General features: G+C 48.1%; 1 protein-coding gene across 1 annotated transcript in view; it reads left to right on the top strand.

The window, feature by feature from the left end:
- The window catches only part of LOC118771782 (C-Jun-amino-terminal kinase-interacting protein 2-like), a 59,500-nt gene that overhangs the window by 35,638 nt on the left and 11,732 nt on the right, over nt 1-12,130 (top strand). Inside the window, exons 3-5 of the mRNA XM_036519814.1 lie at nt 7,435-7,683; nt 7,913-7,991; nt 8,616-11,291. Coding sequence (XP_036375707.1) covers nt 7,435-7,683; nt 7,913-7,991; nt 8,616-11,291 — 3,004 coding nt within the window. The remainder of the gene's footprint in view (nt 1-7,434; nt 7,684-7,912; nt 7,992-8,615; nt 11,292-12,130) is intronic.

The raw sequence follows: 12,130 nt of genomic DNA, 5'->3' as shown, positions 1-12,130 counted from the left end.
GGTAGGGTGTGCCCCCCAAGCGGGAGTGACGTTGACTCCACCGCTGCAGAGCCGCGTCCGGCGCTCCCGCGCCTCGGTCCCACAGCGCGGCGGGACGTGTCGATTCTCTGATCCGGTGCGCCCGTGACTCGCCGCCTCAGCCCGCTCCCGAGGGCGTCTCTCGGTAAGACGGAGCGAAACGCGCGGAGGAGAGAGCGAGGCTTCCTCAGACTCGCTCAGACGCCGCTTACCACACTGCCGCTTTCCCCCCTCAGCGTACCGCGGGAAGCCATTTGCCATTTCAGGATAGCCGTGGGGATGTTCTCGTTCCTCCTCACCCTCCCGCTGGCTCTGTAAAATACCCATTCGTCATGTTCTTTATCTGTCCACCTTCTCAAAGGCCAGAGTCCCCCCATACCCCCCCCCCCCCTCTGCGTTGTATCGCCGTTAAGCTGATTACATTCAGAGTGCAGCTCTCAATCACCCAACTTAAAGCCTCACAACGGAGGGGCCCACAGTAAAGGGTTCATTTGAAAATAGTTTTTAAATCCGCCTTTGGTTTCTATTTTATGCTAAAGAGGGGGAAATAAGCCTTTTCGCCATTGTGGCTCTGTGAAAACACAAAGCCATGCCTGATCCCGGCATTCTTTGTGTGACTGCAGTAGGAGCTGCTTTGTTACTGTATAATATCTCTGTGATGGTGGATGAATTTGATAAAGGGCCCATATCCTGCCTTTGATGTGGAAGGGGCGGGAGGGTGATTGCTGTAAGTTAGGGAGCAATCAGTGGGGACCAGGCAACCCCAAAACCTGTGTGTGTTCACTCCCCACAGAACATAAGAACAAGAAAACAGTTCAATCCATCCATCAACCAATAACTCTTTTTAATATAGTGTTTAACACTAATATTGCCACAGGTCCTTACACATAGCCCAACACAGCCTTAGAAAAGTGGCAGCAAATCAATAATTAGCATTACAGTGGTGAAAAGATAACTGGGTAGTGCCAGTGAGTATTAATAAATCAATGTGTTAGTGCGGACAGATTAATAGAAAGGTGTGGTCATAAATAAATAAAGGCAAAATAAGATTATGGTTGTGTAGTGTAGCTCAGTATGTGTGTGGGTCCAATGTGATATTTTCATCACCTGCTGTAGTGGAGATAGGAGCATGGGGTAAATTGCATTTCTTGTTGGGAAAGACTCTTAGCAGACTCTTATCCGTAGGTTAAAATTTTTACATGCTATATATTTATATAGCTGGATATTTACTGAGGAAATTCTGAGTCAGGTACCTTGGCCAAGGGTACAACAGCAGTGCCCCAGCAGGGAATTGAGCTAGCAACTGTTAGGAGACAGTTTTGTGGAATGGCATGGCATTTGATCCGGAGACAAGCGATGTATATTCAAATACAAACGCTGGAGACAAGCAATGTGTATTCGAATACAAAGCGATGTCGCTACATCCGACCGGAGCCAAACAGCGCCTCTTGTGAACCCTATGGAGCCAATTAGGTTACAGGGCTCAGGAAATACCCAATTCGAGAGGGAGCTGTTTAGCCATGCACAGCTCCACAGAACAAATCAGAAACAGCACCCCAGCTGGTCATCATAACTCATATGTAAATGTGCCTGCTATTAACTGTATAAAAAAAGAACGAAATGTTATACTAGTTGAACTTCTGCTCAATGCTGATGTTCCCACAGCCGGCTGTGCAAATAAACCTTCCTGTCTTTTTCTACGGACATCGAATCTGCTTCTTTGTCGTAACGAAACACGTTTTGGGGTTCAGGACGTTGACTAACACAACCTTTTGGTTATAAGTCCTGCTCCTTGCCACTATGCTATTGATACCTCCCACTGCTATAAAGATCCTTGCTGTTGCACTGGTTCCACTGAGATGCTGTGTGATAAGATAACAGCAGTAACAGGCCATGAGGGGAAGGCAAAGATATGGTCCCACGTGAGTCAGTACAGGCAGGGCCTTATGGGTTAACCCACATAACAGAAGGCCTGTTCGGTTTGGCAGCCTCTTTTGTGCTGTCTCTTGCCACTTCTGTCCTCCCCTCTTCCACCTTCTTCTTCCATCTCCTCTTCTCTCTATATGAGGAAACTTAAGGAGATGTTCAAATTAGCCAAGCACATTGACTTTGCCTTACAATACATTATCCAGGGTGATTTCCAGCAGAACTGAATATAAGTGTATCCATTCAAGTTGAATGAGAGGTGTCAGACCAGGGTAACAACACTCCCAGACGAGTGAGTGTGAGCATAACACCATTCAAGCCCTACCACAAGTTAGCTTGTGCATCCTGACGAGGACAAGGCAAGCCAAGTATACTATTGTACATCAGTCACTAGATCACAGAATCCAAAACGCATTGCGATACTTCATGTAAAATAAACAGCAAGTAATGTTTGAAGCTGATGAGGCCCAGCTCCTTAGTAACATCTATGTGTTCTGTATAAAGGCGGTTGCATCAGCCCAGGCTTTGTGCTCTGGCTTGGCCTGTTTCCCTAGCGGCCCCTTTCTGTGTGCTGGCAGGCTTTGAAATTCGCTGAGGGAGGACGGGGATGGCTACCTCCCCGCTACTCCTGCCTCGGTCCCCGAGGACAGCGTCTGCTGATGCAGAGATATGGATGCGGCCGTTAGTGATGAATAGCTGCCTGTTTGTCCATTACCCCCCCCCCCCCCCCCACCTTCTTTGTGTCAGCTGACTTACAGATGAGCTGCCCGTGCAGGGGAAGGACAGCCATCGCATCTCGGAGATAAATCACGGATCTAACCCGTGAGTCATCGCTTCACTGACGGGCACACGCGCGCCAAATAATAGGATTTGGTACGGGCCTTCACAACTGTGGCAATCTGGATTGGATTTGAATAACTGTCTTACGATTTTTTTGCTTTCAAAATGTAGGAGGGGATATTCTCCATTTTGAAGAACTATTGTTTTTTTTTTTTTGAATATGTAGGCCAGTGACTTCAAGATTACAGCAAATGTCGTACATGTCACAGACTCAAACGCAGAAGGATTAGTCTTAAGCCATAAGTACTATATGTTAAGAAGGGCAGTATTCAAATGGCCCCAAGTGCTGTCACTTAGTTTAGATTTTCTTGTTTTGATGAGGGTATGGTACATGTGAGATGGCTTCTCTTGCAGTAAATTAAAACTTTGCGTGTGTTAGTAGAGACGCTTCTCCTTGTGCAGTTAGTCTAGAGCAATCTCTGATTCTGGCCCCACCCTTGTTGAATTCTCAGACCCACACAGTGAGAATACACCCCTGCTATGAGTCATTCCGCCAGAGTCCGCCGTTGGGGAAGACAAAAGGGATCTCAGAAGCAAAACAAACAACGGGCGTTTGGTTAGCAGAGTGCCGCTGAAGCGTTGGTGATGTAAACAACTGGACCCAAACCTGCGTAGGCAGCAAAGCATCTACTGTTTTCGCCCCACATTCAGACGGAAGCCTAACCCTCCTCCTGCTCTCTGTTAATAAGCCTACATCACCAATGTTTGTTATGAAGCTAGCTTTCCTCAGTTACACCACATTGCTGGATCTCTATCACTTGAGATGAAGATGAACATCAACGCAAGAGAGATCTGTCTCCCAGGGCCCTGCTTGATTCATACACACAGCTGCTAAAAGGGCATCCAGGGATGTACAATTTACATTACATTATTTTTTAATGAGTGTTCCAATGAGAGCTTCAATTATAAAGTTGGTAAGTATTTGAGAATGAACCCCAGAAAGTGTATGTTTTTGTATGTGTGGTCCAACCAAGGAGTTTCCCCTGAAATATATTTCATTTTAGAGCAATCCGTAGTGCTTTAGTCTCCAGTCTTATATCTGTTCATAGCACTCCTACTCTGGGTCATTGTTGGAATTACCTGTACAAGCCTGTGCAGGAGGGAGTTCTTTCATCTTTGGATTGAGTAGAAGTGTTCATTACATTTGGAGATTTAAATGAAGTTATTATGCTGACCCAATTAATGCTTGTAGTGCATGATGGCAGTGGTGTAATTAAAAGATGTACTTTCTGTGGTTGAAGCCGCCTCGCATGAACTTGCCCAAAGCATGTTCTGCTAACTCTGTGAATATGAATTATTCATTACCGCCAGTTTTCACTGTCTTATCTGCAGCAGTAGGCTAACATCCAGTCTCTTGAGTCAGACATTTGTTTTCAAACCCCCCCCCCCCCCCCCCCGCCATGTGCACAGCTTGTTGGTACAGCTGATGTTGCTGTGAGATCTGCGCGGCGGCTGGATGCCACCTTGCAGGTGACACCCCCCCAGCTGGTACTTGGGGAGGATGTCAATCATACAGCCCCTTCCTGTGTTCCTCAAGTACTGGAGAGAAAGCTGGGTTTAGCACTCACCCTCAATGGTTTCTCCTCCTGAGCATCGTGACTGCACAGCACCTCCAATACAGAAAACCAGCAGCATAAAAAAAGTCAACAAAACAAAGTCTCTCTCCCTCTCCCTCCCCCCTGTCCCCCCCCCCTCCCCCTCTCTCTCTGGGGCGGGAGCCAGCTCCGTTAAACCGGTCACCAGATGCACTGACAAATGGCTGCTTGTCTTCTGCAGTGAGCCAGCTGCTTCCAGAGGGAAACCTAGTCCAGTCACTGCCTCACGCAGGCACACAAGCATACAGGCCCCGATTACATTACAGCCCCATTACACTGGCCATTACACTGGCTGCCTGCCTCCCTCCCTCCCCCCTCAGGCTGGGAGCTTGCTCACATTCATTCAGGTTATCTGGCTGTAAGAGGAGCATCTGTTGTGTTTGCAGCAACAGTATTTGACCCTGATTAATGACTCCTGTGGTCGTTTCCCTTCAGTTTCTGCCTTCAAAGGTGTTTACATGTGCTCGGTCATGAGTTCCATTTGCCCTTTTCCACACCCGCTCTCCTCTCATGTGGTTATACCGCTTTGACTTCCACAAGGGAAAGGAGAGGAAATTTCATTCACAACAAAGTCTGCTTTCCACAGGGTCAGCAGTAAGAATCTGCTGGCGTAAGGGCTGTCTGCCGCAGCTATAAAGTGTTGTTTGGTGCTCGGCGGATGGATCGTCCTTGGGCAGATGAGGAAATTGGATATCGTTGATGAATAAACAAGGCAGGGAAGTGGATCACCCCAGATCTTTAACATTCTCCATGTTGCAGGCTTGCATTATTTTGTTACTGGAATTAGAAGCCTTTAAATACGTAGTGGGTTCAGAGGCAGATGAGACAGACAGAGGTCTGAATTGTTTGCAGTTTCTACAGAGATATCCATTCTATTTAATAACATTGCCTGATTAAATGAAGACCATAATTGAATACTTATTGATCAAAAGTGTTATACATAAGTATAATTGTCCATACCTGAATAATTACTGATCTATGAATGGCATATTATTGATTTACATAATGGATATACCTGTGTGATGTTAACTTATTGCTTCTCTCACTGGATCCTTAGTTTCCTGGCACTGGTCATTGATTTTTTCCCTTAAATGAGTTATGATGGCCGTGTGTGTCCTTGCTGCTGTTAATAGCTTTACTGTGCTGTAGAGAATAGCAGTCTAGTGTTTTTCATGTAGTTTGTGTGCTTTTCTATGGCAGAAAGTTGATATGAGCACTCTCAGTTCAAATGTCTGGACATGTTTCAGTTCACAGTGTCAGGTAACTGGATGACAGGGGTCATGGCTGGTATTAGGTGCTTTCATCGTATAGACATCCCATCCATCCCCACTGGGTGGAGACTCAGCAGATCTGCATCCACTCTCCTGATCGATCTCCCCTCTTCTCTTCCTCTTCTCCCTCCTTCCCTCGCTCCCTCCCTTGTTTTGGAATGTGTAGTGTAAAATATTGACGTTTTATGAGATCATTCTCCTTCCAGGAAACTGTCGTTATTCCAAAATTATAAAATGGTTGATGCACTCATTCTTCTTCCTGTCTCTGAGTGTCCTCAAATTCCCGTCTGTAAAGGGTTGACCTTCTGCCTAGCGTGCTGTGATATAAAAGGACAGATGTTACGCGCAGAGCAGACTCACTCTCTTTACAGTAGACCTGAGTGTTTCTGCTCCAATTGCTTTGTAACCCATCAGTCTACCAAACCAAGGTTACTATTTCAATGCTCTTCGACCACAGGGTAGAGAAAGACAAGCTCTTAAGAGGAATTCAGTGTCTGCAGTGAAAACCGACCTTGAGGTATTCCTGGACATGCTGTGCTGGGAGCCCAGGATGATGTCTACTTTTTAATTCTTTTTTTCATTTCTTTTCCATGCCTGCATTTCATGAGGAAACTAAAAAATGCCACGTACACCGCATGTATTATAATGTTTCATATACACTTTATATTGTTATCGCTTTGTGTTACACATGCTGTTTTACAAGGTTATGGGTTCAAACCTGGTTGTAAGTCGAGCTCCAGAACCACTAAACCAGACTGCCATCTATTGACAGTGTATGTCTGTATTCAGAAGTGCATGCCATTCTGTGTCCAAATTTACTTAGGTTGATTCAGCAATGGATTGACTAATGGCTTGATTTACTGAAACAGTCATCGTAATGACTTAGTCCCAGGCTTTCGCTTCTTATGTGGAGCATTTAGGTAGGTGTCATTGTGCCCTCTCTGCACATTTTGGGAAGAGCTTCGAGACAGTGTTAGTTTAATGACCTCAATCAGTAGGAGACATAAAAAATCATTTTTTCTTTCGGTTAAGAAGAGAAGAGAGTACCGAGAGAACTACATTTGACACTTTCTGCCTCAATCCAGGCACACAGACTAATCCAATCAAATGGGCCGCTGAATAGCTTGGAGGAAGGGCTTAGCATGTCCGATGCAGTTAAGACCTGCCACAAGACGAGCCACAGCCAACTCAGGGCCTCAGTGAGTGTGCTACCTTAAATGCTGCTTGCGGACAAAAACAAAACAACAGCTGAATGAAAATAGATTGCTTTCATATTCCGGCAGTCAACAGCCTGTTGATATCCACCTGAGCCCACCATAATGCTTTGATACAGGAGACTTTCAGGGTTTTTAGGTGTAATGTTTGCTCTTTTAGATATGTCCTCCCACTGATTTCTGAATGTAATTAGCTGTGGAGTTGTCAGCTTTCGTGCTGACAAAAAACACAAAGCAGGTTTGTGAAGCTGTGAGAGGATTTGGCCTGAGTTGGTTTTGTCTTCTCTTATGTTTCTGTGTAATTGGCGCATATCTTGTTCATTTGTAGGATTGATGCTATAAACATGCATGTAAGAGGGAATGTTTTCATGTTTTCATAAACTTAATAAAGGGCTAAATCAGGAAGACACCTGCCAAAGGTATGCTGGAATCTGGGACTCCTGCACCAAGCTGCTTGAGTTAAATGAGTGGCTATAGTAGGCTGGCTTGTGAACATGGCTGGTTGAGGAGCAGCTGACTGTGTGAACTCACTGAGCATGCTTTCTCTCTGTCTCTCTCTCTCTCCTGTAGGACTGTCTGATCCTGGAGAAGAACGACGTCCACCAGCCCATCTGCTCCTTCCAGGACGACTTCCAGGAGTTTGAGATGATCGACGATGACGAAGAGGACGATGGCGACGACGACGACGAAGACGAAGAGGAGGAGGTGGATCCCGAGGCCCCTCCCTCTCCGTCGGCCTCCCCGCCCCCGTCTCCGACTTTGAGCACTCTGCAGAAGATCCGGCCGACCACGCTGAATCTCACCACCACCGTCTCCCAGGTAACCCCCCCCCCCCCCCCCCCCCGCCTGTCAGCCTTTCATTTGCACGGTCCATTGCACAGCCTGGCCTGTCACTACATGGTCTCGCTTTGGTGGCTTGCAGCCTGTCATCGTATTCATCCTGGCTGTTAATTCAGCCTTGGTTCATAAATAGGAGATATCAGTCAGTGCTTGTCAGCGAGGAGCGTGATTGACACTTGCGCCTCTCTGTGTGCCCCTCCCTTCACAGGATTCATTGAATAACAACAGCAGTTTCTCTCCGCGGAATTCCAGCTGGCAGGACTCTCTGCGCAATCCAAATTCACATGGTGAGTACAGCTGTGACTCGTGTTTTCTCAAAGCCATTATCCACTTAGATTTGCTTCTCGATAAGAAAAGGTAAAACCGTGCATATCGATCACCTTCCCTGGAATACCGGAGACGCAGGGCTCGGTGTGTTTAGAATTTGTTCTGTTCAGAATACTGCCTTATAGCAGATGGCAAGATAAAACTGTCCTGACACTTTTTTTACAATAGAAATTCCCTGTGGACTCTCAATGAGTCATATCTGTCATGGAACTTTGAATTACGCCATTTCACTTTACAGATGTGCAAATGAGGGAGTCAAGTGATGGAGTGTAGACCTTAAAGGAAATGGCAGTTGCGTGTGTTTAGCTGATCTCTTTTTGAAGCTGGTACTCAAAGGATGAAAGACACTTTTGCCTGTACACTGTAGGCATTATCTCTGATTTTATGTGCTATCCTGGAGGTCGCAAAAACAAAAGAATTGTGAATAATAGGATATGCCACTTTTTTCTGAACAGAACTTATATATGAATATATCTAGAAAATCTAGAAATTATCTCTTTGCCTACAGTTCACACGAATGCTTTGTCGTCTTGGATTATGTAACATGTAGGGGTTGGGGTGTCATTTTCTTTTCATTATCACAGGACGTTTGTCTCCAACTCATTCTTGCCTTGAAGATAGCACCCATCAGAACGGCCAGTGCATGGCTGCACCGCTCGCTGGCTCACAAAGCAAAGGTACACCCCTAAAACAGTCCGGGGACACTGGGCACACCCAGTCGCCACTCAAGCCCCTCCTGTACGACTTTGAGGGCAACAGACGGGAAAGGCCGGAATACGGTAAAAAAACGCCAGACCCTCCCATGGAAGACCATAACATGAACATCCTCTCTTCACCGCCATCTCCACTCTATTCCCCATTCTCTGCCAACTGGGTGTCTCCTAAACAGTATCTCTCCTCTGCAGGGTCTTTTGGTCAACATAAAACGTCCTGCAGCTCAGATGCTGGAGCGGTGCCCAGCGCTGAGGCTGGCAGCCCGGGTGCAACCATCCAGGCTGCGGACGAAGTGTCGCAGTGCTCCGACACGGAGGTTGACCATGACCTGAACAGTGACTATGGCAAACGGTGCCGGTCTAGACTGGCTAATGACACGTACACGGTCACCACCGATTCCGCCCTCGACCCCGAGCTAGAGAACGAGATCACCTTCGACTGCACCAGCAGGTGTCTCTCCTCCACTGCGCCAGCAGATGGCGACGCCGCCACCCCGCTGTCGGACGAGGAGCTCGACAGAGAGTTTGACGTCGACATTATGAGCAAAGAGAGCTACGACTCCCTGTGCAAAGAAGCAGAGGGTTCGTCCTACGTGGAGTTCCCTCCCATTGAACCCTGTGAGCCGGCTCCCTTCTCCAGCCATGTGTCTTTATGCAGTCAGTCCGACGAGGATTTTGAACTTGCCCAGGAAGACCAGCACTCAGGTTCTCAGAGTCGATCATCTGCCGCCTCCATTGAAACAAACTCCCCTTCCTCTGACCCAGGCATCGCCGACATGAACAATAAGGTTTGTGAGCAGTACATGGCGTCCGACCACAACAGCAACGACATCAGCTCTTCGGTCTCAGATTCGGACAGCGAGGGAGAGCTGGAGGCCGCGTTCGTCTGCGCGGGCAACATGCCCAGCCACATGATCTCCTCCATCTCGGAGACGGAGCTGGACATGACCAGTGACAGCAGCAGCAGCGGCCGCTCCTCTCACCTCACCAACTCTATCGAGGAGGCCAGCTCGCCCACGTCTGACCCAGAGCTGGAGGGGGAGCTGGAGCAGGACAGCGGGATTGTGGCTGTCAAGGCCTCCCTGCTCCGTGGCCAGCCTGATCCAATCAAGGAGGAGGCCTCGCCTGCCTCGGAGCCGGAGGATGACAGGCAGGCCCTGGCAGGCCTGCGGAGTGTTGTCGATGCCTCTTATGAGCACACAGCTGACCCTGACGAAACACTCCCGCCCCCAGGCCGCTGTGAAGACGACCTCTCCCGGCCGCCTGACCTGAAGATAGAACCTGACCACAGCCTGGAGAGCTTCAAGAGGTCCTTCTACCTGCCTGTGGGGCCCAAGCTCATGCCCGCTGTGGACGACTATGATGGCAACAGCGAGGGCGACTCCGAGTCGGAGTCGGAAGACGAGCTGAGTGAGAATTCGGACTCCCCCTGGCTTCTCTGCAACCTCGTCAACAAAATGATCTCTGAGGGCTCGTACCCCATCAGCTGCCCGGAGGAGTGCTTTAAACGGTCTGCCTCCATCTCAGATACCATCTCCCCATCCTCACCTGGAGACCTGGAGATGGACGCTTTTAAGGAACCTGTGGACAGCCGGCCACAAACACTTGAATCAAAGGGTGACGTGCAGGGAGAGAGCGCAGAGGAGACCAATAAAGACTCAAGTCTCAGACCTGGAGATGGTGGCAAAGAGGTCCCCTTAGCCAAAGACAACAACATGAGCCCTGAAAGCAAAACAGATTCTCTTAGAAGCACCCAGGGATCAGGTTTATGTCTGTACCTGGACAATCCCACTAATGACACAATCACCCCTGTCTTCATGGATCAATACAGCAGCAGGATGGCAAAGCAGGCATCCCATGTACCAAACTCAGATCAAGCTCATCCCAAAGACTCAGAAAGCTCTCACGTTCATTCGCCAGTCAAACCACAGAGGGAGGAGAAGGCCGAGCCCAATAACGACCTATTGATGGGAACCAAGGAGTCTCCATGCCTAAGTGAGAGCGTGGTGAGCGACAAAGATGGCGAGTTTGAGCGGAAGGATGAAGCCCATGAAGCCAACCGCATGGCGGAGGTGAAGAACAGCCTGACCCTGCACATCCCCACTGCCCAGACCAACCGCTGCTTCAACCTCGCCTTCTCCACTGACAACGACGAGGACACCTTCCCCTTCAGCGAAGACTACCCGGACAGCTCGCTGCCCATCGATGAGAGCGTGGCGGAGCTGCCGCCCGCCGACACACTCCGGGCCCGCCACTTGGACGACTCCCTGGCCTACGATGCCGTCAAGTACACGCTGGTGGTGGACGAGAACACCACACTGGAGCTGGTCAGCCTGAAGCGCTGCACGTCCGTGCTGAGCGAGGACAGCGAGATCTCCACGCTCTGCGACGACGCGCCCCTGGACCTCGACGACGAGTTTGGCCGAGCCGGGACACAGCCGGAGGATGAGCTCCTCAGCTCCTCCGAAGACTCCTCCCCCGAGGCCGACGCCCAGTTCTCCAAGAAGTTCCTCAATGTCTTCGTCAACAGCACCTCCCGCTCCTCCAGTAAGGACAAAACTAAATAATAAAATTTAACAGAGTAGTTACCAATAAACCTATATATCTGTGAGGCATGAGTTCAATATGAGATAGCTGGATAAAGTCAATCCCTATTTGAGAGTCAACCTTAGAGAAAAGGTTTCCTTGAACTTAAGCATAAAAAAACTGGTGTTTGTGGTTCTAAAAAGTACTGTAAATCTACCTAAATCTACATCCAACGAATGGGGTCCGAGAGTTTCCACAATAACCAATGGTGCCTTTCAAAGATGCTTCACCTTTAGGAATGGCTTCTCCCCTCTGTCTTGGCAGGATAAGGGATGATAATCTATTACATCCTATTAAAAAGTGTCAAGCCATTGATCAAATCGTGTTTGGAATTACAATTACAACCCTAATGGTTGTGCTTCTGAGAGATAGGACCACCGTATTGGACTGTTTTTTTAATTGCATGTCGCTTTGACTCATTGGTCTCATTCATACATATACAATATGCATAAGATAAAATGTATGCCCCCATAGATGGCATTTAATCTAAATGAAATGGGAGGCTTTCACCCAGTTTTCTTGGAAATAGGGGATTAAAATTCAATTACACTCTGACACTCATTAAAGTACCGTGGGACTGTGAAAATAATGTCACCGACATGTTTGGTGAAGCTGCTCTGTTCGCATCCGCTGATAGCATCTCTGAGGCGGAGAGGAAATTACTGGGTGTCAGGACACTGCTGGGTGGTTTAACTGGGAAACTATGCAGAAGAATAGCCTCGTTAATTGAGCTCCGCTTCAGAGGTCCAATATAATTAATTATATATAATTTGTGCTTTTCTCTCAGGGAATAGAAGGGA

Source organism: Megalops cyprinoides, chromosome 25, assembly GCF_013368585.1.
Source record: "Megalops cyprinoides isolate fMegCyp1 chromosome 25, fMegCyp1.pri, whole genome shotgun sequence".
NCBI lineage: Eukaryota > Metazoa > Chordata > Actinopteri > Elopiformes > Megalopidae > Megalops > Megalops cyprinoides.
Note: the sequence above shows the minus strand (reverse complement) of the source record. Positions and strands in the feature narration are given on the sequence as shown.